Below are 27,494 nucleotides of genomic sequence, written 5' to 3'. Positions count from 1 at the left end.
ATATGGAGTTGAAAACCCTCCTCCACCAAACTTTTCTGTTGGCACTATGCAGTCTGGTAGGTAGTGTTTTCTTCACATCTGCTAATCCCAGATTTGTCCATGATTCTTCACTCCAGAGAACACATTTGCACTGATCCAGAGTCCAGTGGTGGTCTGCTTTACACCACTCCAGCCGGCGCTTGGCACTGCATAGTGATATTAGGCTTGCGTGCAGCTGCTTGGCCATTGAAACCCATTTCATGAAGCTCCCAATGCACAGTTCTTGTGCTGATGTTGCTTCCAGAAGCAGTTTGGAAGTCTGTAGCGAGTAATGCAAAAGAGGATAGCCTATTTCTATGCACTTCAGCACTCGGCAGCCCTTCTCTGTGAGTTTACGTGGCCTACCGCTTTGTGGCTGAGCTGTTGTTGCTGTTAGGTGCTTCCATTTCATAATAATATCACTTACAGTTGACTGGGGTAGAAATTTCACAAACTGACTTGTGGTAATGTTGGCGTCCTATGACAGTGCCATGTTTGTAAAGTTATTGGGCCTCATTCACCAACCATTCTAAGAGAGAAATTTCTTTTTACAACCCACTTATGCAGTTTTCACAAAGGTTCTGACATTCACCACTGTTTTCTTATTTGGGATTTATTCTTAGGTAAGAACAGAATCTACACACACTCAAGAGCACAAAGGTGCAAACAGTTCTGTGGTTTAAGAATACATCAGGAATCTGACGTAGACTTTTTTATGACCTTTCTCAAGAACACATTTAAGAAAAAAATTCGGAAGATACCGGTGAAGTGCTTGATTTTATACACCTGTTAGCAATGAATATGACTGAAAAAATGTGACTTGAACTCAATCAGGAGGAGGGGTGTCCACATATTTTAACCATACAGTGTATTTTCAGCCACTCTTAAAAAGAAAGGTTTCTAACCAGTTTTTGCCTTTAGATTCTAGGAACACACCTTAAATGGTATAGATCCTTTACATTAAATGGAAGTTCTTTAATCTTTGAAAAGGTTCCTCACACAGACACATGTAAAGATTGTGACGTAATAAAACCCATTTGTAGATTTTTATTTAATTTGTGTCACAAAGGTTATGAACATGAAAACACATAAATAGGAATATAAGTCATTACACATCAGACATATTTTATTGTCACACTGATTAAATAAAGCAATAAGTTTCTACTGATACAGAGTTCTGAATGAGCTCACAGTGGTGGGTGGTAAATCACATTGCATCCTACAATAAAGGAAGTCTTGTGCCACTAGAAACACACAGAAAGCTCCAATTCTACACGCTTATTCATTTCACTGAGGTTACCATGGGTGTGCACATACTGTAACGCCTTTGATTAAAGCCCCAGGGAACCTATGTTCATTTTGCACTTGTGGGCACACAATATACATGTACAAAGGATGTCCTCTGAATAATCTTCCAATGTATACTAAAAAGACACATTTTGCCAAATTTGTCCTCTCTTCATGTAAACTGGGCTGACCTAATCTTGGGCAGTGTGTACGTAACCAATGTTCTCATCATCACAAGGGTGATGTGGGATATTCTGCCAACATATCATTAAAGAAGGGGTTTCCAGCAGTCTCTCTATGTTTACGGTGGATACATTTACCAAGAGACAAACTAAAGCTAATCTTGCAGGTATAACTCAGTTAGCAAGATCCAGAATAAGTGAAGTGACTTCTTCAAAATGTCTCTATATAAAAGCTGGATAATGGTTTTATTGAGCAGCAATCAGAGTGGGGTCTACAGTTTGACCTGCAAGTTTTTTTTTTTCCATTTATCCTCACTAGATCTGTTGTGTTCAGTTTTGCTTTAGTGGTATAGCAGGCCGGGAGAGTTGGACTAAGGGCTGTCAGTCATGTGCTTTCACCAGAATATTAGCACCATGGCCAGAGAGTTCTCAGATCTACTAATAGGTCTAATAAGCGATTTTTAGGCCATGTTTTGTCAGATTTCTATCTTGTTTTGTTTCATTCATACTGTATGTTTTGATATAACACTATTATTAGTACCATACAAACATTTTTAATAATTTACACTACATTCCCTGGGACTTTAAACAAGTTTAAGTGGCCAGCGCCAAATTCTCAGAATGGATCACCATCGAGATGCTCTGTTCAACAGAGTTAAAGAACCATTCATTAAAAGTTTACTTAAGGAAACAGGTTCTTCTTTGGCATCCTTCAAAAAAACGTTTTTTGTTACTTTTGTTCGTATGCATGCACTATTTTTAAGCGTGCATACATACTAACACTGGCTTGATGGCAAGTCTGAAAAATTACCCTGTATCTATGCTAATTTCAAATGACACAAAATAATATCATTTTATATTAGCAACATTATATTTAGATGAGTGTACAATTTCTGAATAGGTTTAATGGTTTTGAATGAGATCTTCAACCTTGCAACATTAGCTGCAAAAGTATGCTTTTGTGGATGGAGCATGAATAGGTTGATACTGGCTGCTTTCAATTCTTTGAATGCATCTGAAGGACAATGTTGCTATAAAATTAACTGTAGCCTCTCACACTTCAGCAGGGTTAGGAGGGTTACTTTAAAAATGTATTCTGTTACAGATTACTGATTACCTGTTAAAAAACAAAACAGCAAGTGTAACATAATCCAAAGGATGACTTGCCTTTTTAAACTTGCATAATTAAAAAAAGGCAAGAGAAAAATATTTTCAAGACCTTTTTAACAAGAATTGAACACAAGAAAACTGCACTATTTGATGAAACAGAATGATAGATTATAGGTGACTGAAATATTGTGCCTCACAGAAACGTTTGGTGATCTCACATTGAACAAAATGGCCAAATCTGAGTGGAACAACACATGGACATATTTCAGCAATGAAGGTTACAAATTTGCACAGTATAACTTGCGTGATTTTAATAGGAAAATAAAATATTTTGGACCACTTAGACCAACACTGAAGTAACACGAGTTCAACATTACAAATGCAGTGTAGTTAAAAACTAAACTACTCTCCTAGGAAAATATATGTTGCGTACCATACCAAAGTCAAAAGATCGGTCTGGTAGACATCTTCTTTTGAGACCTCTCATCAACTACAGACAGAGGCCATTGTAAAAACTCTGACTGGCCATCATTTGTGTTTGGTCTACTGAAAAGGCTATATGGGTTCATAAGGTTTCATGCTGATGTGTTATGCTTGGACTGTATTGGTCATAATTTGTAGACTGATTTCAGATTGTTTGCACAATGTCTAAGCCATTCAATCAACTGCTGTTCATTCAGAAAATCTCTAAACACGCACAGAGCAAATACAACCCCGTTTCCAGAAAAGTTGGGACACTGTGCAAAATGTAAATAACAAAATACAATGATGTGCAAATCATTTAAACCCTATATTTCATTGAAAATAGTACAAAGACAACATATCAACGTTGAAACTGAGAAACGTTATTGTTTTTTGAAAAATATATGCTCATTCTGAATTTGATGCCAACAACATGTTTCATGAAAACACTGTGTTAAATATCTCACAACTAATTAGGTTAAATGACAGCAGGTCAGTAACATGACAGTATAAAAAGAGCATCCCAGAGAGGTTGAGTCTTACAGAAGTAAAGAAGAGGAGGGGTTTGCCACTCCGTGAAAGACTGCACAGGCAAATAGTGCAACAATTCAAGAATAACATAAGCAAAGAACCTGGGGATTTCTTAATCTATTGTATATAATATCATTAGAAGATTCAGAGAATCCAGAGAAATCTCTGTATGCAAGGAACAAGACCGAAAATCTATACTGGCTGTGATCTCTGGGCCCTCAGGCAGCACTGCATTAAAAACAGACATGATTCTGTAGTGTAAATCACTGCAAGGGCTCAGAAACACTTCTGAAAACCACTGTCTGTAAAAACAGTTCATCACTGCATCCGCAAATGTAAGTTAAAACTCTACCATGCAGAGAAGAAACCATATATAAACAGGATCCAAACACACAAGTTCTCTGGGCCCAAGCTCTTTTAAGATGGACTGAGGTGAAGTGGAAGTGTCCTGTGATCTAATTGATCCAAATTTGAAATTCTTTTTTGAAATCATGGACGCCATGGTCTTCAGGCTAAAGAGGAGAGGGACAATCTGGCTTGATCAAAAGCCAGCATCCGTGATGGTATGGGGGTCTATTAGTGCTCATGGCATGGGTGACCTACACATTTGTGAAGGCACTATTAACCCTGAACGATATATACAGGTTTTGAAGCAACATAGGCTGCCATCCAGATGACGGCATTTTCAGGCCTTGCCTTGTTCATTTCAGCAAAACAATGCCAAACCACATTCTGCACGTAATACAACAGCATGGCTCCATAGTAAAAGAGTCCGGGTGCTTAACTGGCCTGCCTGCAGTCCAGACCTGTCCCCACTGAAAACATTAGGTGCATTATTTAAAAAAAAAATTAAAAAAAAATAAATAAAAAAAACGAAAAAAATGAAATATATGAAAAATATGACAAAGGAGACCCTGAACTGTTGAGCAGCTGAAATCCTGTATCAAACAAGTATGAGAAAACATTTCACTTTCAAAACTACAGCAATTGGGCTCCTCAGTTCCCAAACGCTTACAGAGTAAAAGAAGCAAAAGAAGAAATGATACAACAGTGGAAAACAAGCCCCCGTACCAACTTTTGTGGAACATGTTGCTGACACAAATTGAAAATGGGCATATATTTTTCAAAAAACAATAAAATGTCTCAGTTTCAACACTGATGTGTTGTCTTTGTACTATTTTTAATTAAATGTAGGGTTTAAATGATTTGCACATCATTGTGTTCTGTTTTTATTTGCATTTTGTGTAGTTTTCCAACTTTTTTAAAAAACAGGGTTGTAACAACTATTTGTTTACTTGTGATTAACTTCATATTATTGTCTCACTGTTTCCCACTTGGTTATGCCCTCCCTTAACAATTATGCATTGTCTGCTTTTCCTATATCCTTAGGAAACATTGGCTCTGAGCTTTCCTACAATAACGTAGGCATGTTCATATCATCTGACGCTGGCAATAGCTGGAGACAGGTACGTGGCATTTACATGTTTAGTCACTCTCTCCTTGTGGTTCTGCCGCTTAGCTTTGAATTAGTGAAATAACAGTGTTATTAGTGATAGCACATGCAGTCTCAGAGTTTGCGAGTTTCAGACAGTCTACAGTATAATAAGCGATGACGGTGTTCAATGCATTTTATACAACATATTCTGGTAGAGTAGTCCCAGCCTGGGGCCTGCATGCCCTGTCTGGTGTTCTCCCTGTGCTGGCATACCTTTAGCTTATTAACTATCCATCAAGACTGTTGTGAGCCTAATCAGTTGTGTAAGATCAGGGCAAACATGCGCAGTGCAAAGGACCACATCCTACTGATGTGCTATTCAGTAACAATATACTGTGTATTAACAGTCTTGGTAGTTCTCACTTGATCTTTAAAAGTAGCTCAGCATCTGATAACTGCACAATTTGTTTTCTAACTGAATCCAGCTGGGACTCTGAGCTGAGCTTTCGCCCTCTTCCCTCAGATATTTGATGAGGAGCACAATGTTTGGTTCCTGGACAAAGGAGGAGCGCTGCTTGCAGTCAAACAGCCCACAGTCCCCACCAGGCATCTCTGGTATGTGTAAATGAGGCATTTTAAAAAGCAACAGGGTGCTGAGTCTGATTCATTTGAGTTAGTGAAAGCTTCATTTTCCCCCAGACACTGCCCTGTTTCTCTTAACCCCAAACACTCTACATTAAAAAAGGGTTCTACAAGGGTCCTTGAGTAAAGGAAGTGGTTATATATAGAACTATAACAATTCAAAGCACCATTTAAGTACATAAATGTTTTTTTATGGTTAAATGGTTCTTCTGCTCTTCAGAATGATGGGAAATCTGTTGTATATGGTCAATGAAAGAACCTTTTGTTTTTTAAAAAAAGGTTCTAATTAGTGCCAAAAAGGGTTCCTCTGTTGTTACAACATCATAGAACCTTTTTGGGTACTATATAAAACCCTTTTTGCTAACAGTGTAGGCTTATAATTCAGTTTACAATCTTGCACTCTTAAAAATAAAGGTGCCATATGGATCCAAAAAAGGTTCTTTTGAGCAATACCATAGAAGAACCACTACGGTTCATTCTCAGTGGATGGTTCTTTAATCATTTTTGTAAGTGAGATGTGCAAATGTTAAGAATCTTTTTAAATTTTGAAGAACCTCCACAGGGAAAGGTTCTATATTAATTGTTTGTTTTTCCTAGTGTCGCATGTACAGACAAAGAACCATTTAGGAACCTTAATTTTTAAGAGAGCAAGGCTCATTTTTCCATAATAACAGTACTTTAATTGATTCAGGAAATGCTTTGAAGCTAATATGTTAGTGCGGGTGATAAGGCAACCATATAACAACGCAAAGAGAAGGACATTTTCAGTATATATAATTAATATCACAAAATTTGGTACTACTGGGGTTAGCTTAAGTCAGAATGGACAAAAAGTTTTGAAGCTCCTTATGTTTTTGTACTATGCATTTTTTCTTCAATAATGTTGACGAAAAATCTTCTGATATAACTGTGTAAAATTTACAAAACTGGAAGCAAACTAAATTTTCGTCTTCATAGGCGAGCAAGCAAGTCAGCATTTATAAAAGTGGTTAAACATCTGTGGAGAGGTGTGAATTGTTTCCACAGCAGGGGGTTCTCACTCCTCCCTTTTCACCCCTCATTGCTCACTAGCAGCTCCACACAGAGTCACAGCATTCCACACACAGAGAGCCAAAAGTGGCAGGCAGTATTACTGGGGTAAATATTTTATTTTATTATATTAATTAATTACATCAGTGCCAATTTCCATTCCGTTAGTGGAATGGAATTGTGTGTGTTTTTTTTTCTAATTCCCCTGATAGCAAGATGATAGCGGGCCACAGTTGGTCCGCTGATGGCAAAGGTGGCAGTCCACTAGCGTTTTGCTCAGCGTTTTCTAGGTGGCCCTACCAGTTTAAGCAGAGTATTAGACAAATTTGTCATCGCTCATTTTCCACTCACAGTCCAATTTACAGATTTTTCTTTAGTTATACTTTATAAATTAGTAAATAATTTTAACATTTTCTACAAAATCATTTTATTTTAGGCCTAGTCATTTTTTTCCTCTCAGTTGTTTGTAATATTTGTCTTAGTTTATTTTCCAAAATTAAAGTCTGTGTGCATTTAAAATCTGTTTGAGGAGATTAAAAACATGTTAGAGTTGGTCTGCAGGACAGTAATCTGGGTGGTCTGAGGGTTGATCAGCAGTGGCAAACTGTCAGCGGGGCGCTGACCTTATCAAGCTTGCGGACCAATATATGCTCGCTGTCTGGGTCAGTATATGCAGAAATAAACTATGAAAGAAGGAAAGAGGAAAAAAAAATCAAACAGTAGATGCTAATCAGCTATGTGCTAATATGCAATTACTATACACTGGTCATAGCTGTTTATAGGCTCTATAATTGGTCTAAAACTGTTATGATACATGCAGCTGTTCAGTATTCTAGAAGAACTGATGATAAAAATAGCATTGTCATATTGCCCACCCTGGGTATCTAGTTATGAGAGTGAGAAATTGAAATCTGGACCCTCCAGTGGGTCCTCAGAGTTTAATGAGTTGACCGTTAAATGCATACCTCAGGAAGCTGGCAAAACATCACTCCATCTCTTCCCCTCTACATCAGCCGTTTTCGTCAGATAAATGGCAAATAAAATAAACTACAACAAAATATATGTCATTGCATTATACTGTCATTGTAAATAAAATGTTTTGACAGTTTTACAATGTACTGAAAATGTGTAGATCAATTTGAGGTAGAAAGACAATCTGAGGTATAAACAGTTGGCAAAACAAAGATGCACTGAAGGGTTAACAGCTTTGTAACATTTGCACAAACTGTTAAGGCAGACTCTGACATTCTGCTCATTGGAATACCAAATGTGAAAGCGCACCTTGCCGATGACGATAGCTGTCAATCACTCAATCTTCAAGAGACCGTAAAAAGAAAAGACAGTGGCTGTAAAGCAGATCCGAATCTATTCTACGCTGAACGGGAATGCCAGAAAATGTTCCATATTAAAGCTTTTCACTTATCCCCTTGAGTTATCACATTGGTTTCCTTCTTCAAATTGGAGCTCCCTAGCTCTCTGCTCCACTGCTGTTTAATCCTCCTGTCCTTTTGTGCCTTTTTTTTTCCTCCCTCTCTCCCCTTATCGCCCGGAGCGTTCCGGCATTAGTTTTAGGATCGCTGGAGTGTGCAATCTTCATTTCTGTTTCTCTTAAGCAAGCCAAGCGAGCGGGTAGACCACCAGTTCCTGTCTGTTGAAAGCAATCGTGTCTTTCCCCCGCTAGTACGATTTCAAATACACATCCCACCTCGGGCGTGCCGGTAATGGATGTGTGTCGGCACTTTGTCTCTCTCCGGCGCTTTCGGCCCACAGGTTTTGAAGTAACGAGGGAACTTTAGTGTCACTATTCATGCAGGGTGTTGTTTCAACCTTGTCACATGAGCGAGTCGCTGTTAGCACCTCTGAGGTGGAACTGAAAAGCTGTCAACCGCAACCTCCTGTGCCCATCACTGTGTTTTGAACTGAAGTTAAAGCCCCAGGAAACCTAAATCTATGAGGGCTTTCTAATTAGGTTAATGTTAGTGCATATATATATTGTGTGCCCACAAGACAATGTCGACCCTATAAACTTTCCAAAGTCTTCATGTACAGCAAGTCCTCACTTTATTTGATTTATCTCCAGTCAAAATGCCAATTTAGTACACGCTGTATTCATTTTTTATGAGGTATTTCGAGTATGAGATATAAGATAATCTACTTGAATAATGAAAGAGAAAGTCAAAAAAGAGAATTTTTTAAAGTTGAATCAAAGTTTTGGAAATATTAAAAGATAGAGAAAATGTGACTCCTCACAACCATGCAAGACCTGACAGACCACCAACACTGTCACCATCAGATAAACAGTACTTAAAGCTTTCATCTTTGAGAGAGAGGAGAAAATCAAGCTCCACTCTTACTTCAGATCTGAAAAAACCCAGAGGTGTTTCTGTCCATCCTTCCACTGTGAGAACTCGACACTATGAGTCTGAAAGGATGTGTAACTGTTAAGAAGCTGTTACTGAGAAAAGGAAACAGACAAAAAAGAAAATTTGTAAATCCAGCAAAGAAGATGCTGGTGTTCTCAGAAAAATAGACTGTCCACCCCAGAGTCCAGACCTCAACATCACTGAATTACTTGGACTGTAAGAAGCAGAAAATGCACCCAATGTCTATGACTGAACTTTGGAGGTGTGGAAAAAATATCTCTGCAGATTTATTTGAAAAACTGAAAGCAAGTCTAATGAAAAGTAATGGATGATGTAATAAAGCTAAAGGGTGGACACAGTAACCATTGAAAAAAAAATGACAATTGACAAGACTGAGTCTGAAAGGATGTGTAGCTGTCAAGAAGCTCTTATAGAGAAAAGGAAATAGATAAAAAGGAAGAATATTTGCACATCAAATAGAGCCATCAACATCCCTGAACGTGTTTGGGATTATTTGGACTAAGAGAAGCAGAAAATACAACCAACTTCTAAGACTGAATTTTGCAGGTGTGCAAAAATAAAGCAAGTCTCCAGAAAAAAATGGAAGTTGTAATGAATGTACAGTGTCTGCCCTTTATATACATTCATACATACATACATACATACATAAATAAATAAATAGTAAAAAATAGCTACTTTGGAAATTACATAAATGAAGGCTGGTCTCTGACTTTTGCACAGCACTTTGTCATAATTTCTGCCTCTTCAAATTAAATCAGGCTGTCTTAATCTTGAGTAAATCACATGGATTAAGATCACCAAACACAATGCTGATACTGCTTGTCTCATTAAAATCAGAACTATGCATTCCTGTTTGAACAATCTCACTCTTAAAATTTCAAATGCATGAAAGCAAACTGGTGAATAAAGGCTTACCCAGCATGCATAGCCTACTGTAATAATTGACCTATCCATAGTCTCTATTGCACATTAAGCTGACAGAGGGGTTTCGAACAATATACTGACTTGATTAAAAAAAGTTTCTGAAGTTCATGGCACCACATCTTTAAAAATCATTCAAAAGTTTTGTTTAAAGAATTTAATAACATTTAAGCGAGATGCAACCAACTTCTAAGACTGAACTTCGGAGGAAGCTGTAGTAAAGGCAAAGACTGGAAAAATACTGATACTAAAAAAAATAAATATATATATGTTTTGTTGAGGTTGATGTAGTTTGAAAGCACTGTTAACTGTTCATACAGTCCATATATGGAAACTAATCTGCAAAGCGCACTATTTTTGTGATGTCACAAAAGCCATCACATTTACATTTATCCACCTATTCAGCCTACAACAGTTTAGCTTCACCCTCTCCAAACTGAAGTAATAAAGAGTGTTCATGAATGCACTGCTTTATGAATGAGGCACAATACAGGGCAGCCAATCAGAACAGAGATAATTTACATATATCAGTCTTAAAGGTGCAGTAACAAACCTGTTTAATTACAAGGGATAAAGAAAGGTTGGAAAATGGTCATGTAAAAAAAGAATTATGACATAAAACCACACAAACGTTATAAATGGACCTCAGGGAAAGAAAAAAAGAAGTACCACGAGGGCCCCTTTAACATTAGTTCTGCCTGAGTAACATAGCAGACTAAGAGTTTTGGACCAAGACAAGTCAATTGAGCATGCTTATAAGAATATTATGCCACACCAAGAACTTTCAGATAGATCTGAATAACAAATCTGAGTGGTTTTCAGAGGTATTTCATCATTCATCAAAACTTTTGCTGTATGTTGAATAGAACACTTAGATAGGACTCTGTACTCCCTTTAAAAATACAGGGAGTGATCTTTAAAAGGTCTAAATAATACACTGGAATCATTCCATGTGAAGTTATATCATTATTTCTTAATAGTTTTCTAGTTAATGATAATATGTAAGAGAAGGGGATCCAGTCCAATTGGCGAAAATGTTGAAGTTGAGGGGTTTTTTTGGTGCATGTTTTTCTCCCACCTTTTGCTTCTTTTCTTAATCGCTCCTGCAGTTTTGTCGTCATCAGCGAGAGTGTGCTGCTATTGTTTTGTTATGCCGTATTTGCCTACTAGTTTACAGACACCCTTTTCCACTCTTCTTCTTTATTTACCTGCTTTCAAATTTGAGCCTCTTTAAACTTTTTCTTTTTTTTCCTTTTTTAAACTTTTTTTTTCTCCCTCCCTCCTTGTTTTTCAAAAAATCTTTCATGTTAGTCTGCTTTTGGTGCTTTGATAGGGAGTTTTTTTCTTCTTTCCCCTCAAGCTAAATAAACTAATTATCTGTTATTTGGCTCTCTGAATGTTTGTAGTGTGTGATCTCTCAAACTGGAAGAGATGGAAAGTGGTGTTATCCTCATGTCGGGTCCGGTCAATAAGCTTTAACTCTAAGAAGTGGAGAGCACTATGTACGCATTTAGGTCCCAGCAGTAGATTTCTGGATATATACTCTTAAAAAACATAGTTCTTCCAGGGTTCTTTAGTAAATACAATTCTATATAGAATCATGAACACTTCATGAACCATTTGCTTGATTAAATAGTTCTTTGCATGGTGAAGTCGTTCGTCGAATAGATGGATGTGTTGTATATATATGTTTTATAAAGATCATTTTTGAAAATGCTTCTGTGTAGCACCAAAAAAGGGTTCTGCAATGGGTATGATGTCAAGCTTGTAACAATAGATGAACGTTTTTTGGTGCTATATAGAGCCATTTTCAAAAAGGCTCTATATAGAACCATATACAACACATTCTCCATCAATCTGAGGAACCACTTCACCATGCAAGGAATGTTCATGGTTCTGTTTAGAACCATTGTGTTTACTAAAGAACCCTTTTTAAGAGTGTATGTTTGCTTTTTTAGCATAAAGCATATACAATAGTTTACAAATGTCATATGCAAATTGTTGCTAAATAAAAGGAGTAACTGAATTTATAAAGCATATTATGGGTGAAAATACCACTTTTATTCTTGTCCCATATCTGTGATTTCAGTCTTTAAATGCATTTGTATGCAAAAGTTTAGGATGGTCAAATGGCATGTTTTGTTGATTTCTTCTGCACATTTCAATACACATTACTGTTTATTTGCTGCATTTCACATATTTGGAAAAAAAAAAAAAACATCAAATGTGGCCTGTGCAAAAGTTATGGCATGCGTTAACTTCAAAAGTGTGCCTAAAATCTACAAAACAAGTAGTTTGACCAGGGATGTACAAACTTTGGCATATGGCTGTAAATGTTCAAAACATACCGTTGTTAGTCAGCCATTTATGTCAGTTTTATCTAAAAATATATGTCTCACATTTATATATCCTTTTGACACTTACCACCAATATAACATTCTCTAACCTACTTTCAGTGGAAACGTAAGTGAGCCAAAAAATATAATCTTTTCGTATTGAATAATTTCTACATCTTTAGTGCTTTTAAGTAATGCATTTTGAATCAGACTTATTGACTCATTTCACTATACAAAGAGTGATGTTAAATTTAAAACTTATTGATGTTAAATACAAATATACTAGATGTTGTCTGCCAAAGCTGATGTAATAGGTCAAGCTTGGTGCCATTTATACAGAAAAGCAGAAAATGTTACTGCGACACTCTGTTGTGGTAAGCACATGCCAAGGTAAAGATTTATATTTTATATATATATATATATATATACACACACACACATAAAATCGGCCTGTAGTTTCAGAAACACCCAATAAACTCATTATTGACATAATTTTGACATGATTACATGATCAGTTACATTTACATCCTGTACTGACACTTTTAAGGGCCCTTATTTTCTGTTTGTCTGGATGTCAGCAAATTACAAAAATGTGGCAACAATGTACAGGAAGTTTTTTCTTTCTGCAAAACGAGACACACAACAACTACTTCATCGGACTCAAATCCTAATACAATATCTCCTTTTCTACTTACAAAACCCAAATGTAGCATTGATTGAAAGCGTAGAATATGCACTTCAGAATTTCTTCATCGTTTCAATGAGCTACAAGTAAGAAAAACATAATATAAAATGACATGTTTTTGTTATTGCCAGCAACTTCTTTTTTTTCCCTGTTTTGGAGAAAATATTTCATGTGACTTTTCTTTTCAAGCTTTTTTGCAGTTGTTTTCCCCCTCAAGCTAAATAAGCTAATTAAGTGTGATTTGGCACTCAGAAAGTGTGGTCTCCTAAACTGCATTTGATATGAGGATGAGATGGGCAATGGTGTTACTCTGTGTCAGCCAGCTTTTGAGGTTTAACCCCCAAAACCCTTTAGATTTCTTGTTCAGCTTTTCATTTTAAGACTTATTATTGGATAGCTACTAGAAATTATTAGGTACATACTATGCAACTAAGGACATTGAGTGGTCATGAACAGTGGTGTAACTACCAGGGGGGATATAGTGGGGCCATCGCACTGGGGCCCATGGCAACTAGGCACCTTCGGATCTTTTTTCAGCCCCTAATATCGATACAGTCAGTTCCATCTTATTCAGAATTTAGCTCCATCCATTTTAATCATTTTCAAGTGAATCCTTCACAATCTGCAACATGATATGTTCATTATTTATAATTGTCTTAATAGGCAGTCTAATGTAGGCACAGTCACATAAGAGTAGTGAGTAAAGAAGCATGTTACACTGTCATTTATGTACTCATTTAAAGTAACTGTCAAATTGGAGGCTTCATTAACTTTCATGCATAGTTTTTAATTAGCTAGTTTTTTCACACTAGCTATGTAGCTACTTGTATGTACTGTCATCTGTTAAAAGCTAAATTAACTTTCTATCTAGATATGTTTACCTCTGGGTAAATTCAAATGCGGGAAAAAACTACCATTATCATCTCAATGCACAGCAAGCATTATTTATAAATCCTGCAAGGTTATTGATCCACAATAAACCTTTTGAGAGTCTCAGAGCACGTATAGAGCAGAGAGACAAGCTATTTACCTTATTTCCAAACCTGGGTCATGAAAAAAACAAAAAGAAGGAATTTTAAATGCCGATGACATAACCAGCAACCTTTTATGTGATTAGTCAATGACACAAACACTTGTGTTGCCTTTCTTCCTCACTTTAACACATATTTAACACAATGTGACACCAAATGAAAAAGGAGTGACAATACATTGTTAATCAACACAATTTGTAGTGTGCAGAAAATATTTTGAATTGATTTCACAATTAAATGATGAATATGGTATGTTATAGGGCTGCAACAAATGACTAATTTGTCAAATAATCTATCGAATATTGAAATGAATAATCAACTATTTGGATTATGAATCACTAAATTACCAAATAACTTATGTTGCCATCAGCTTTTAAATTTAAATTTTTTGTCATTTTATGCATTTGCTATCTAACCATGAAGACAATTAAGATGAATTCACTGTTTTAATGAACTTAATGAAAACTCAAATCTTTTTTTCTGTCAAAATTCAAAACCAAGGATGTGCAAAGTAGCAGCAATAAAATATAACACATTATACATATATAGTATACAACAAGTAATGTACAGTGTGGTTAGGGAACTCAAATGGTTCTTTTATGACATTGCTCAAGACCCTTTCTTCTGCCCTCACTATGCAGAGAGTTAAACACTCTTCCAAAATGTAGACATAGGTACCTTTAAGCATTTTTAATTGAAATGGTTTGAAACTGTAAACACAGAAGAACATAACAGTATCAGTTTCAGTGCACATTATCAGTAGAAATGTTAAAATTTAAGAGTATTAATGAAACAAAGATCCAACAAATTTGCATTGACTGGGAATACACAGCACAGGTTCACAATATAAGGCCTAGCCAGACTCGCTAAAACCCATTTCACTACATCAACACAATCTTAACAAGCAATAGTGGCGATATACATGTACACTTAGTACAAGTTACAAGCTCTTGTAATGTTATTCTATCACATTCCCATTAAGCTCCTTACATAGAGCAGTGTAGTGTTGCTAGCATGGAACAACTGGCATGACTTTGCAAATAAAAATTATGGCCTAAAACACAACATCCACTAAAAATAAAGCACAAACAAAATACGTATTGATTTATTACCCCAGATACTACTTTAACAAGAAGAAAGAATGAATGGAAAGTGATGCTCGCATTTCCTAATATGCTCATCCAAACAGTGGCTCGGCAAGAAAGTGCATCACTTGGGGTCACCAAAACTAATTCTAAGCATGGGTCAGAATACCCTCTTTTTGGAAAGAGTATTAAAAGTTAAAGCATAGACGTTGATGTATACAACACTAGGGGGCCTGCGTGAGGTGCTATGTGGTTAAATCTTTTTTTGTGGAATGGTCATTTCAGGATCAGCTTTGATGAAGGACGGCAGTGGACGCACCACAGTTTCTCAGCGATGCCACTGTTTGTGGATGGAGTCCTGGTGGAGCCGGGCATGGATAATCAGATACTGACGTGAGTTTGTGAAAGACTGGCTTGTTGTTCAACACCTGTCTGCAGTGAGCTCTCACACACACACACACACACACACACACACACAAACACACGCACACACACACGCACACACACACGCGCACACACACGCGCGCACACACACGCGCACACACACACACGCTCATTCTCTCTCACCATCTCATACCGTCTTTCACAAAGGCTCATATTCTGCTGACAAGCGTAGATTAATCAAAGGTGTCTTATGCTCACGTAGACGTTTCCTTACGCTCCATTAACGGTGAAAGGTTAATTATTCTTTGCATGACATGTTAGAGCCATTTAACTGACAACAGTTGTCATAAGCTGGTCTCTCTAAGGGAGTTCATCTGGTTCAAAGCCATCAGATTTCCCTTTTTAGACATTATTCTATTAACACTGGCCACCTGAGGACCTTCTGCATGTCAGTTGCTACAAAAGCTCTGCCTTGATCAAACTGTGACATTTGCATCAACAGATTTTTCGGACACTTCAGCGATCGGTCGGAATGGCAGCTGATCAAAATTGACTACAAGTCTTTATTTACTAAGCGGTGCACTGAAGGAGACTTCCAAACGTGGCATCTTCATAATCAGGTAAGCAAACAAACAAACAAACAAGGTTCTGGGATGAAATGGTAATATGGCAGGTTCTTGCACCAGCTTACAAATGCATAGTGAAAAAATATGCATTGAGTTGACTTGGTTCAAATGTTTTCATATCATTTCCACACTAAAATATTTATTTTTATATTAAATTTTTATTTTTTTGACTTGTTTTTGACAGCAAGCATAATAGTGTTGATGTAATATTTTAATTTATTCTCATGGAAATTAGATTTGCATAAAAATTGTAGATTTTTTGTATAAATGGCAAATAGCATGGCCTATTACAAGTGGTGAATCATGACTGTCAGAGCCTTCAGTTTGGGCCATTAATGTCAAAACTCCACCAAAAACCAGATTAAACAACTTCTACAATAATGGTAATTTTGGCTTGCCTCAATATGGTGTTTTTAGTATGTTAGCACTAAGCTAACGGCAATTAATGTGAACAATTTATGCCCTTTCGCAGGCATTTGAAGCTTATAAAAGACATTTTATTTGAAGCCTGTAAGATCTATTAACAGATATTTCACTTAGCAGCAGTTTCACTGTGACTTTTTCAAAGCCCTGACATAGAGCTGCTGCTGTTTTCATTCTGACTGACCTTCCAGAAGGTCAAAAGTGTTTTTTCACAAAATTGGTGATTGGCTGATTCTTCTATTAGTTTGTAATTATATTAGTGGTTAACCGGACACAAAGCCCCTGAAGTCCTTACCAATGACATGTTAGGCCTTTAGCTCAGCTCCTGAAGTCCTAACCAATGACATGTTAGGCCTTCAGTTCAGATCCCGAAGTCGTAAACAATGGAAGAGAGCTCGCTTGGCTACATCTACCTAGATACCACAGATGAATAAAAATAAAAAATAAAAAAACATCTCATTGGATAATTTGTCATTGAGTATATAAATAATTCACCCATTTAGTTTACAATCAAAATTTAACAATGAAAAAAGAAAATTACTAAAATACTTGCAGAGTTTAACCTTGTAAAAGTCCAGAGCCCACCAGCAGTCCAAAAGTTTTATTACACACTTCTGTAACCAAACAGTTTGCAATGACGTCCCTGAAGTTACTGAATAATAAGCTCTAGTATGTAATTGAGGGGTTAAATTCAATAAGTGTAACGATCATAATAATTGGAAATGCATCACTTTTTTGAATATTCACTTCAGTGAACAGTTTGGACACACTTTATCTACTCATAGAAGGGCTTTCCTTACTTCATGTAGAATGGAAGCTTACACAGCTACTGTGTTGTCTATCACTGTATCAAAGAAGCTCAATGCTGCCTCTGTTGTTGATGCACTGTAATAGTTTCTGAGTGAGCAGGCCTGCACATTCAGACTGGAATTCTGATCAAAAAGCTTGGTTCAATCAGAGTAGCAATAAAAGGTGAAATTAAAATGTGAAATACATTCCATTTCGTATGTTTACAAAGTTTTGTCTCTGTTAAATCATGCTTTAACATATCAAATGAAAGCTATATCAGCAATGAGAAATCATGCTTTAAAAAATGAGTACACAATATAGATAATGTAGTATAAAGATTCTCTACCAACAAAGGATTTTTCTTAGAACCACACATCCAAGTCCAAGTATCTATTTATGAAGCTTTATTTTTAAGAGTACAGTCATTGTATGAATGTCATGGAAAATTACCAGCACAGACCAATGTTCCATACATCACGTCCTTTGATAAAACTCAGCCAAAGCAGACCAACAGACAATGAATCTCTGTTGATTCCTGTGGAGAAACTCTAAGAACTTCAATAATTGAACAGATAAACGTGCTGATCAAAGCATTGCTTGAACCTCTATGATTGATGCATCAGCTAGTCAATTAGAAGCTTCCAGTGGAGCTGCAGTAATCCTCTGTAATTGCCTGGTATTATTCATTTTTTCCATATTTTTTGACAATCTTGTCTTTCCTTCAGGGTGAGCCGTGCGTGATGGGCCAAAAACAGATCTACATGAAGCGCCGGCCGGGCGTCTATTGTATGCTGGGCAAGGACTCGTCCAGGATCCTGTCGGCTGAACCCTGTATATGTAGAGCTCATGACTTTGAGTGGTGAGTGAAAACTGAGTCGTTTTAAAAACACGTTCTAGAAGATTGAATGTCTTCTCTCTGATGCTCAGCACTGTTATTAGCCTGAAGATATATGCAGCCGTATATGGAACCACAGCTATATCCTTCAGAGAAGCCATCCAAAGCTGACACGCTGGGCAAGGAACAGCTCAGAGAGAGAGAGAGGGAGGGAGAGGGAGAGAGAGATTGTTGTATTGATTTTATTGCATACAGGAGCCACTGTTTAAAAATCACCCAGCTCAACCCTAACAGAGCTGTAGTCATAAGTCACTGTACTCATAATAAAGTTTAATAGGTAAACTGTCAAATTTTCCCACTGTGCTTTGCCCCTAGAGCCAATGATTTTACATGATGGATTTACATGCTTTACTTTTATGACTTTCTTCTTTGCTACTACCTTTGTTTATAGCAGTGCATACAAATAAAAGAATTGACCTACATAATTTAAGATATATTGTTATAACCTGTATTAATAAAGTAATAATAATGTATATTTTTCTTTTTATTTATTATTTCATCCTACCTCATTTGCATAGCATTTAGATGCTCAAATTGTTCAGCTTCATGGACAAACTCCTGATTCTTAATAGCATTAGCACTAAGATTAGAACCAGATGTAGGGTTAAGAATAGGCTTATGGATTAAGGTTGGGGTTAGGGTTAGGGTTATGTCTAGGTTTTGAGTTAAATTCAAGGTTATGGTTACAGTGAATGAGACAAAGCTAGGAAAGTTAAGGTTAATAATAGATATTTAATTCAATGCAAATGACAGCTGCTGTGCTCAAATGATGTAAACAATTAAAATTGGAGATTAAAGCAGTGACATGATAGACCATCTACATAAAGTGCTGTTGTTCCCCCTTTAAAACCTAAATAGGTTTGAGTCGGTATAGATAGTGATATCTATAGATGGTGACATAGATGGTTGAAAATGATTAATTATTTTGCTTGTAAAAAGATCGTTCATTCATTTATTCATTTACTTTATTAGAGTAACAGAGTAATAATATATTTACTAGCATATTGTTCTTATAGAAATGCTGCTGATGGGTACAAGAAAAGCAGAGAATGATAGGCTAATGCTGTTATTACAGTGTAAATAATGTGTAATAATAATGCAATAAGCACTTTTTACCTGCTAATGGATTTGTCACAAAACATCTGCACTCTATAAGGTTTGTTACAGCCTCAGATGAAGTTTTTCCATAGAAAATGTCTTCAACAATGAGTTCAAAAACTCATTATGGTGCATAAAAGCCTTCATATAACTCAATTTTTCCACAAGTTAAAAAAGTGCAACATATTCTGATTTGTTTACACAGCTGTTCCTGTGAAAGTCTCTTTGCTGGACAGAAAGAAGAGTTTTGGTGTGATTTTGTGGGTGATGGGTGCTGGCAACATTCATGACAACGTGCAAAGACGAGCTACTAAACAGATTTAATTTGTATGCAAATTTCTTTTGGTTGTGTTTTTTTTTATATTTATCTTCAAATGACAGCAAAAAGCAAAGCATCAGTACATTTTTTTATGTTAATTCTTTCTGTACAAGGTCAAGCTGCAGCAGTTCAATTTGAATCCATTAGCTTCTGCACCAGTACATTTTTTTCCCCTTTTCTTTTTATTTATTTTTTTTACCCCCCATCGGCCGCATTGATACAGCTCATCAATACATGTCCTGCGTTTTATGATATAAACATGTGGTGTGAAAGCAAACCAATTTTGTTGGCATTTCCAATTAAACTGGACAGAACTTTTAATTGACTTTGAAGTGGATGAAAGGCAATCGGTGAAACATTAATAGCCATAATTATTCTGATGGACACAGCGTAATGTCAGTTTCCAGCTTAATAGCCCAGATAGATTGAGCTTTCTGCAATATTCTGCTGGCCTGGTAAACATGTCTTTGGTCTGGATTTGTTTTGAATGTGAATTGTTTTGAAAAAAGAGGGGTTCATTTGCTATCAGTTTAACAGAAAACCTAGCATTGTTTTCTTGCCCAACACAGACGTGGATATTATATTAAATCTATAAGAAGTAAATCGTATGGATTTTAGCACAATATTTTGAATAAAAGATAATATTGTACCTTTTTGTCCAAAATGAATCATGTCCTTGCAGTTTAGCAATTTCCACTGAATGTGTTCTGCATTTTAAAGGCTACAGTCTTTAATTTCGAGAAGTGTTTTATACCAAATTCAACCTTTCTACCTTAAAAAAAATTAATGGTTCCCAAATGGTTCTTGGCTTGATGGTACGGTTCTAAAGCAAATCCTTACTTGGTTTAGTACTTTTCCATTATGTGGAGGTTCGTTAAAGTACAAAAAAGGTTCTTCTTCCTCTTCATATATCACTGAACCACTGAAAGGTTCTTTAGGGATCCAGAAGTGTTTTTTATCGCATCACTTCAACCCATTTTAGAACATTTATTTTTAAAAATATAAGTGGTCGTTTGGTCATAGGGCTGTTGCAGTGGCAAAGTTTAGATGCATGACCACCACCATAAGCTGGAGGGGGTTTGGGTGGGATAGTTTGTCATTTATTTGTTTTGTTCATTTGTCCATTATTCATTCATTTCTGTGATTATCAGAAAAAAAAAAGAAAAGTTCATAGTAGTGGCTACTCGAAGGATATGGTCAAATAAAAATGATGTAAAACAAGGAAAGAAAATGTTTAATGTACTCAGAGCAGGTCTAGCTAGTTGAAGGGCTGTTAGCACAGTGGGGGACTGGAGACTTGCTCTGATTTTCCAAGGATTATATTACTGAAAATAAATTAAGACAATGACTGGATATCATGGGGAAAAATAGCTTCTAGTCTGATGTAAACTTCAGACCACCTTGCTCTGGCTTTATAGGAGTCACTTGGAGCAAAGCCTTAGAAGAACCACTTTTAGTTCCCAAAACCTCCACAAACCTCCACAATACCAACTAAAGGTTTTTAGAACCAAGAACCATTTAATTTTATTTTTAAGCAGTGTAGCAGTTGCTCTGTGCTTGAACACTAATAGGCTGGAGTTACAACTGTAAAATCATTTAAATAGACCCTTTTATATTTGTATGGCACAAGCCCTGTTGAACATTTTAAAACTAAGCCCTGTAATTCATGCATGTATTTTTTTTTAAAATATGTCTCAAAATGCTTAACTGAGCTGTTTAAGTGTTTAAAATAAGAATAACTGTTCAAAGAGTTCAGTGGTTTTAAACGTGGTACTGTCATAGGATGCCACCTGTCCCACAAGTCTCACAAGTCTGTGGTAATATTGATGCTACAGCATACAAAGACATCTTAGAAGGTTATATGGTTTAAACTTATTGTACCAGTTTGGGAAAAGGCCAGGCTTTCTCATCCAACATCAGTGCCTGACCTCACAAGTGCTCTTTTGATTGAATGGGCACAAATTCCCACAGAGACACTCAGAATTCTTTTGGAAACATTCCTAAAAGAGTGGAGGCTGTTGTAGCTGCAAAGGATGAAGGAGTGTCTCCATACTAATACCCATGGTTTTGAAATGGGATCTCCAACAAGCCCACAAAAGTGTCAGTCAAATATTCACATACTTTTGGCCACACACTGTACCTGGGCACGTAAGCTTGTAAGTTCCCAAATATGACTTTAATTAAGCATTTAATAAAAAGCATTTAAATAGTGTTAAAGAGAAGATTTGAAAATCCTAACATTTCAATTTACAGTGTAGAGTAGATCTATTAAAATGACTGCATAACCACAAATAAATGAGCAGATTAGTGGAGTGAAGTACAGACTGATGCATGAACGGAAAAATAAATGTCTATATGTCTGTGTGTAGGTGTAATATATTGAGACGCTTTAATATAAATCCTGTTACATCCTTTAATCCATCGTTAAGTGCGGACACAGGTACATTAACATGTTGTAAATCATTTGGCAGGTAGAAGTATATATATATATATATATATATATATATATATATATATATATATATATATATATATATATATATATATATATATATATAGGCACAAACCAGGAAATGGTGCTGTAGATAAATGTTGATATGAATATGTCTGTGTTGCAGTGATTATGGCTATGAACGGAGAGGAGATGGGAACTGCCTGCCTGCGTTCTGGTTCAACCCTGCTACAGTGTCACGTAGCTGCAGCCTTGGCCAAAACTACCTGAACAGCACAGGGTGAGTGTCATACACACAGTCACACAATTATGTGTAAATATGCTCACAACTATGTTCAAAAACTCGTTTAAAAACTCCAGCAGCACTGCTGTGTCTGATCCACTCATGCCAGCACAAAACAAACTAACACAACACCACCACATCAGTGTTACTGCAGTGCTAAGAATGATCCACCAGCCAAATAATACCTGCTCTCTGGTGGTCTTGTGAGTGTCCCGACCAAGGTCAAACAAGGTCAAAGAGGGCTAACAAAGTATGCAGGGAAACAGATGGACTACAGTCTGTAATTATAGAACCACAAAGTGCTCCTATGGTAAATGGTACCTGCCTATTGCCTAGAACCGAAACTAAATCTTAAAAAGACATCAGTGATTCTTACTGAAGTTTTACAGGGTCCTTAGCATATACTTAGTGATTTTTAAAATTTTCTTTCCCTTCTAAATGTGTGACATTACAGTGAAATTCAGTGAGAGTTTGTTTGTGTTTACCACCTTGCTACCCAAAACTTGTTACTCACTCACCCTGCTGCACACCTGCTCTCTCACTCTCCGGCGAGTTGTCAACATCCTTTTTAAATTAAAATCACTGTTAATCCACAGACCTGCTGCACTTTTTCGGTCTGTGTGTAGTTAAACTCTATACAAATTTTATAGTCATTTATCTGAAAAGTAAATCCTGAAAGAGCAAACTGATCAAACGACTAATAAATGCATTAATATTTATCTTTACGCAGAATGTTTTGATGTAAATGTAAGCGCTGTACAGTCTTGTTTAACCTGACTGATTTATTAAGCTGTCAGCGATGTCGGCAGCTAAACTTGGTTAGCTAACTAATCTTTACATTAAACTGCAAAGTTATATATCGGTTGACATGATGTTTAGCAAATACACTAACCAAGATTAAGTACAGCTTGTTGCTACTTGCTCATAGTTTTGTTACTACACTGAGTGTGGTCCTCAAACTGGCACCACCATTCTCACTGCAGGTTTGCTCTGATGAGTTTTTCTTTCACTTGACGGAAAAAGTAGTGCTCAGAGGCAGCTGCTAAGCAGTGATTGGTTGAGCATTATGTCAGCCATTGTTTTGCAAACTGTCAATTATTGTCCACAGAGAAGATTTTAATTCAGGACATGTGGAGTCTAAACTCATCTAGTGGGCCATAAGAACCATAAATCGGGCTGGTCCTGGCCTGTGGGTATGTTTGACACCCCAGTTTGTGAGGGGAAGCTTGTGGGTGTAGCATATAGTTACACCCACAACTCACTACCAAGATTTTAAGAAGTGCTCTGATGTGTGTTCTTGTTAATGGATCATGCCTGGCTGCCCAAGACAAGGTTCTGACACTCTCAGTCAGGGCCTTCTAGAAAAATATATAGTGGCATTTGTTTAGAGTAAAGTAGAGGACTGTCATGCTTTACTCTAGCTATGGCTGTGCGCTATAGCCTACGTCTAATAAGTGGTTTTTGAGGTTTGCTGACATTAGTTTTGACATTTCTGATGTGTGTATGTGTATGATTTGTTTGAAGGCAACATTTAATTCAGGCCTGTTGGTGGCATTTGTTTACTGTGTAAAACTCTTGATGCTGCCTATGGATGGGGAAGGAATACGATCAGTATCTGTCTCCTCGCGCCCACTTGAAAACGAAATATGACATGCCTCCCGATCAGTGCTGATCTGCCTTTCTCACTCATATATTTGCAAAAACACTTAGATAGTGATATTATGTATTTATTTATTTGCAGAGCGGTTTAATGAGGAGCAATTTGTATTAGGATTAGATGCTTTACTGTGTTGTCATTTAGAATCAGTTCACAAATGTTCACCCAATCTAAGGAGTGAGTCATTATTTACTATAATTATAGGCGTAAATGCTTTAACCCACTCCACTGATGTGTTGACATCATTGTGTCGTACTGAGCATATTACAGTGTTATTAAATGCACCACCTGTCTTTGTGCATGACAGTCTAGGCATACTACTGGGCAAGCTGCTGAGTTGAAGATTTTATGATAGCATTCTGTATTACAAAGGCTTAGTTTAAAATGTATAACATTAACTAAACAGAGCTTATGAAGAGACACATGAAACCACTGAGGGGTCCAAAGGTTCTAGAGAAATTAACAAAAGTAATTTTACCCTCGATTGGTATTTGTAAACTTAGTTTGCATCATTTTCCATTGATTGTGTCAGGAATGATGGTGATGATGATGTTGATGACAGCTATGATGCTGTACTATGGCCAAAAGTATGTGGACACCATTCCTAATTTTTCAGTTCAGGTGTTTCAGCCACACACACTGCTAACAGGGGTATAAAATCAAGCAAAAAGCCATGCAATCTCCATAGACAAACGGTGGCAGTAGAATGAGTCTGTTTGTGAATTTTCTGCCCTGTTAGATCTGCCCCTGTCAACTGTAAGTGCTATTATTGTTAAATGGAAGTGTCTAGGAGCAACAACAGCTCAGTGACAAAGCAGCAGACCACACAACATGAGTGCCGAAGCGAGTATAAAACTTGTCTATTCTCTGTTGCTCTCTACAGAGTTTGAGGCTGCTTCTGTGATCAACACCAGCACAAGAACTGTGGAAATGGTTTCATGATTGGTGTGGTATTGGTGAATAATGAAAGTATAGTGGAGTATACTGAATGTATACATAAGCCATTCAAGCCATGAAACCCTTTTCTTATATTTCATTGAATTATTTATCACTCATAGATCATTAACACAAGGAGAGAGGGAGAGTGTGAATTGTACACTTTTACTTGCTACCACATTTGTGCTTGTAAGTAGACGAGGAGATATTTTATCATGTTTTGAATTTGAGCAAAGGTTTTTTATATGTATAGGTTTCTTCTTCTTCTTCTTCTTCTTTTCTGCTGGATCTTTGTCTGCTAAATAATCCTGCATTGCAATGGTTGGTTTGATCAGGAATGGTGTACTTGAATACAGCTGTTTCCATAGCAATGAATTATGGGTAAAAGTTTAAGAACCACCCCCCCCCATTTATGTCATGATGATGCATGTACACTAGCAACACCCTATTAACCACATAAGGCACCATGGCAACCACATAACAACGCTCTAGCAACCACCTGGGATACTATAACAACACCCTAGCAACCACCACTGATGCCTCAGTAAAAACATAGCAACATACTGAAACCGTTTTAGATACCACACCAGCTATTTATTAACATCCTAGCAACCACCTGAGATACTAAAGCAAAACAGTTAGTGCCCATCTGGGATAGCACTGCAACCACCTTGCAACACCTTAGCAACCGTCTAAAATACCACTGTAAATGTATAACACCCTAAACTCCTGGGAACTGCATAAGCTGAGTAGTCACTCCGAGTTTTCTTCAGGAAATGAGCTTTTCTAGTTAATTATCTAATTATGTAATAATGATGTGAAGCAAATTAAATATATAGTAAAAGGCCAATAACTCTAGACTAGGGTTAAAGACATTGTGGCCTTGCTTGAGCACTAATATATATATATAAAACAGTTATTTGAATGTGGAAATAATGTATATTTTAGTGATACTGTTTAGTGATACAGAGCAAATATATAAATATTTAAATTGTTCCTTTGGTTTACAGATTTAGTTTGCAGATGATTTTACATAAAAAACACCATTTTCAGTTCGAATTATCCACTGGCTGCGCCTTACAGGGAAGCAAATCATAGAAGAGAGAACTGATTTACACTTTTAATGAGTTGTTACTCCGGTGGTCTATAAAGTTTATATAAGTTCTGTTCAAAACAGAAGAGATGATGGATTAAAGAGAGTGATGCAGACAGAAACAGACTTAATTAATAAGCTATAGGCTGTAGAACATCTCATCTTAACTACTTTAGTGCTTACAGTACACGGCACTGATGATGGCTTTTTAGCCACAGGGACTCTGTTGCTATTTAATAAAGACTATTTATCTCTTAGAAGCTTCAAGTTATAACTGCTGTTTTGTTATAGTATCTAATCCCTTTATTGGCTATGAACTGTCTAATTGGGTGGGTCCAACCTTTTATGACACTGTTCTGTAAGTCCTTCCTTTAAGTCTGTTTGCACTGTAGTCCATGTAGTACCTGAATAATAAGCCTTTACATATGGGGGTAGACATTATACAAACCTGTGACAACTGGAAAGTTCTTTCAGTACATATGGAATAACTAGTAAAGATCATTTCAAAGGCCTGTCTCTGCTTCTGCTCTGAACAAGACATAGCCACTTGTTCTTGATTACAGTTATAAACTTGTCAAACGCTATTTGAAACTAGGCATTTCAAACATGAACAGAAATGAAGTCTGCCCTGTTTAGATGATATCGTGGCCCTCTTTTCTTCAGCATGGGGTTCAGCCACTTCATATTAGCATGCAGTCTGATCAGATGCTTCAGCAGACAGATTGCTTGTTGAGTTTACTGGGGTGGAAAGCGGTTTCAAGCTCAGGCATAACTTACACTTCACAATCTTTTTATAGTTTTGCACAGTTAATTCAAAACAATGAGGATATGAATTGGGAAACTGGACATTTGGATGAATCCACTGTCATTCTCCTCTGTCACTGTACAGCTTTCTCCATGCTCACTCTATGCTGTTCACATCCAATCCAACTTTCAGTCTGCTGGCAGAGTTAGTGCACATAAGCCCAAAATACATAAAAGGACATGCACAGATAGAAATAGGTGTGTTAAAGATAAGTAATCTATATCAGCTGTACTCAAACCAGGCCTCAGGGCCTATCTGGCAATCCACATTTTTGCTCAATCTTAATGTGTTGCAAGTTGTGGATTGTCTGGGGGTCACTGAGGACCACTTTAAGAATCACTGATCTATGTTAGTTGCTTAGAGAGACTTTTAGAGACATAAGTAATACAAGTAATACAATATTTGCTAGTAATTGTACTGGACACCATTTCATTGCATGAAAACGTGTTACATGAAAGTGTAATTACAGGTCTGTAACACTGTGTTACCCAAGATTCAAGATTCAAGAGTTTTATTGTCATATGCAAAGCAGAAACAGGTAGTTACACTGTACAATGAAAAGACTTTGCTGTTCCTCCATTCACCAATATAGTCTT

The 27,494-nt window shown here is 36.7% G+C and overlaps 1 protein-coding gene across 1 annotated transcript in view; it reads left to right on the top strand.

Moving 5' to 3' along the window:
• The window catches only part of sorcs3 (sortilin related VPS10 domain containing receptor 3), a 366,544-nt gene that overhangs the window by 290,615 nt on the left and 48,435 nt on the right, over positions 1-27,494 (top strand). Inside the window, exons 12-17 of the mRNA XM_036557300.1 lie at positions 4,980-5,056; positions 5,549-5,640; positions 15,424-15,531; positions 16,025-16,142; positions 18,086-18,219; positions 22,291-22,404. Of these exons, the coding sequence (XP_036413193.1) occupies positions 4,980-5,056; positions 5,549-5,640; positions 15,424-15,531; positions 16,025-16,142; positions 18,086-18,219; positions 22,291-22,404 (643 nt within the window). The remainder of the gene's footprint in view (positions 1-4,979; positions 5,057-5,548; positions 5,641-15,423; positions 15,532-16,024; positions 16,143-18,085; positions 18,220-22,290; positions 22,405-27,494) is intronic.

The sequence above is a fragment of the Colossoma macropomum genome, unplaced genomic scaffold (assembly GCF_904425465.1).
Source record: "Colossoma macropomum unplaced genomic scaffold, Colossoma_macropomum, whole genome shotgun sequence".
In the NCBI taxonomy this organism is placed as follows: Eukaryota; Metazoa; Chordata; class Actinopteri; order Characiformes; family Serrasalmidae; genus Colossoma; species Colossoma macropomum.
The sequence above is the reverse complement of the archived record's forward strand: the minus strand, read 5'-3'. Positions and strand labels throughout refer to the sequence as shown.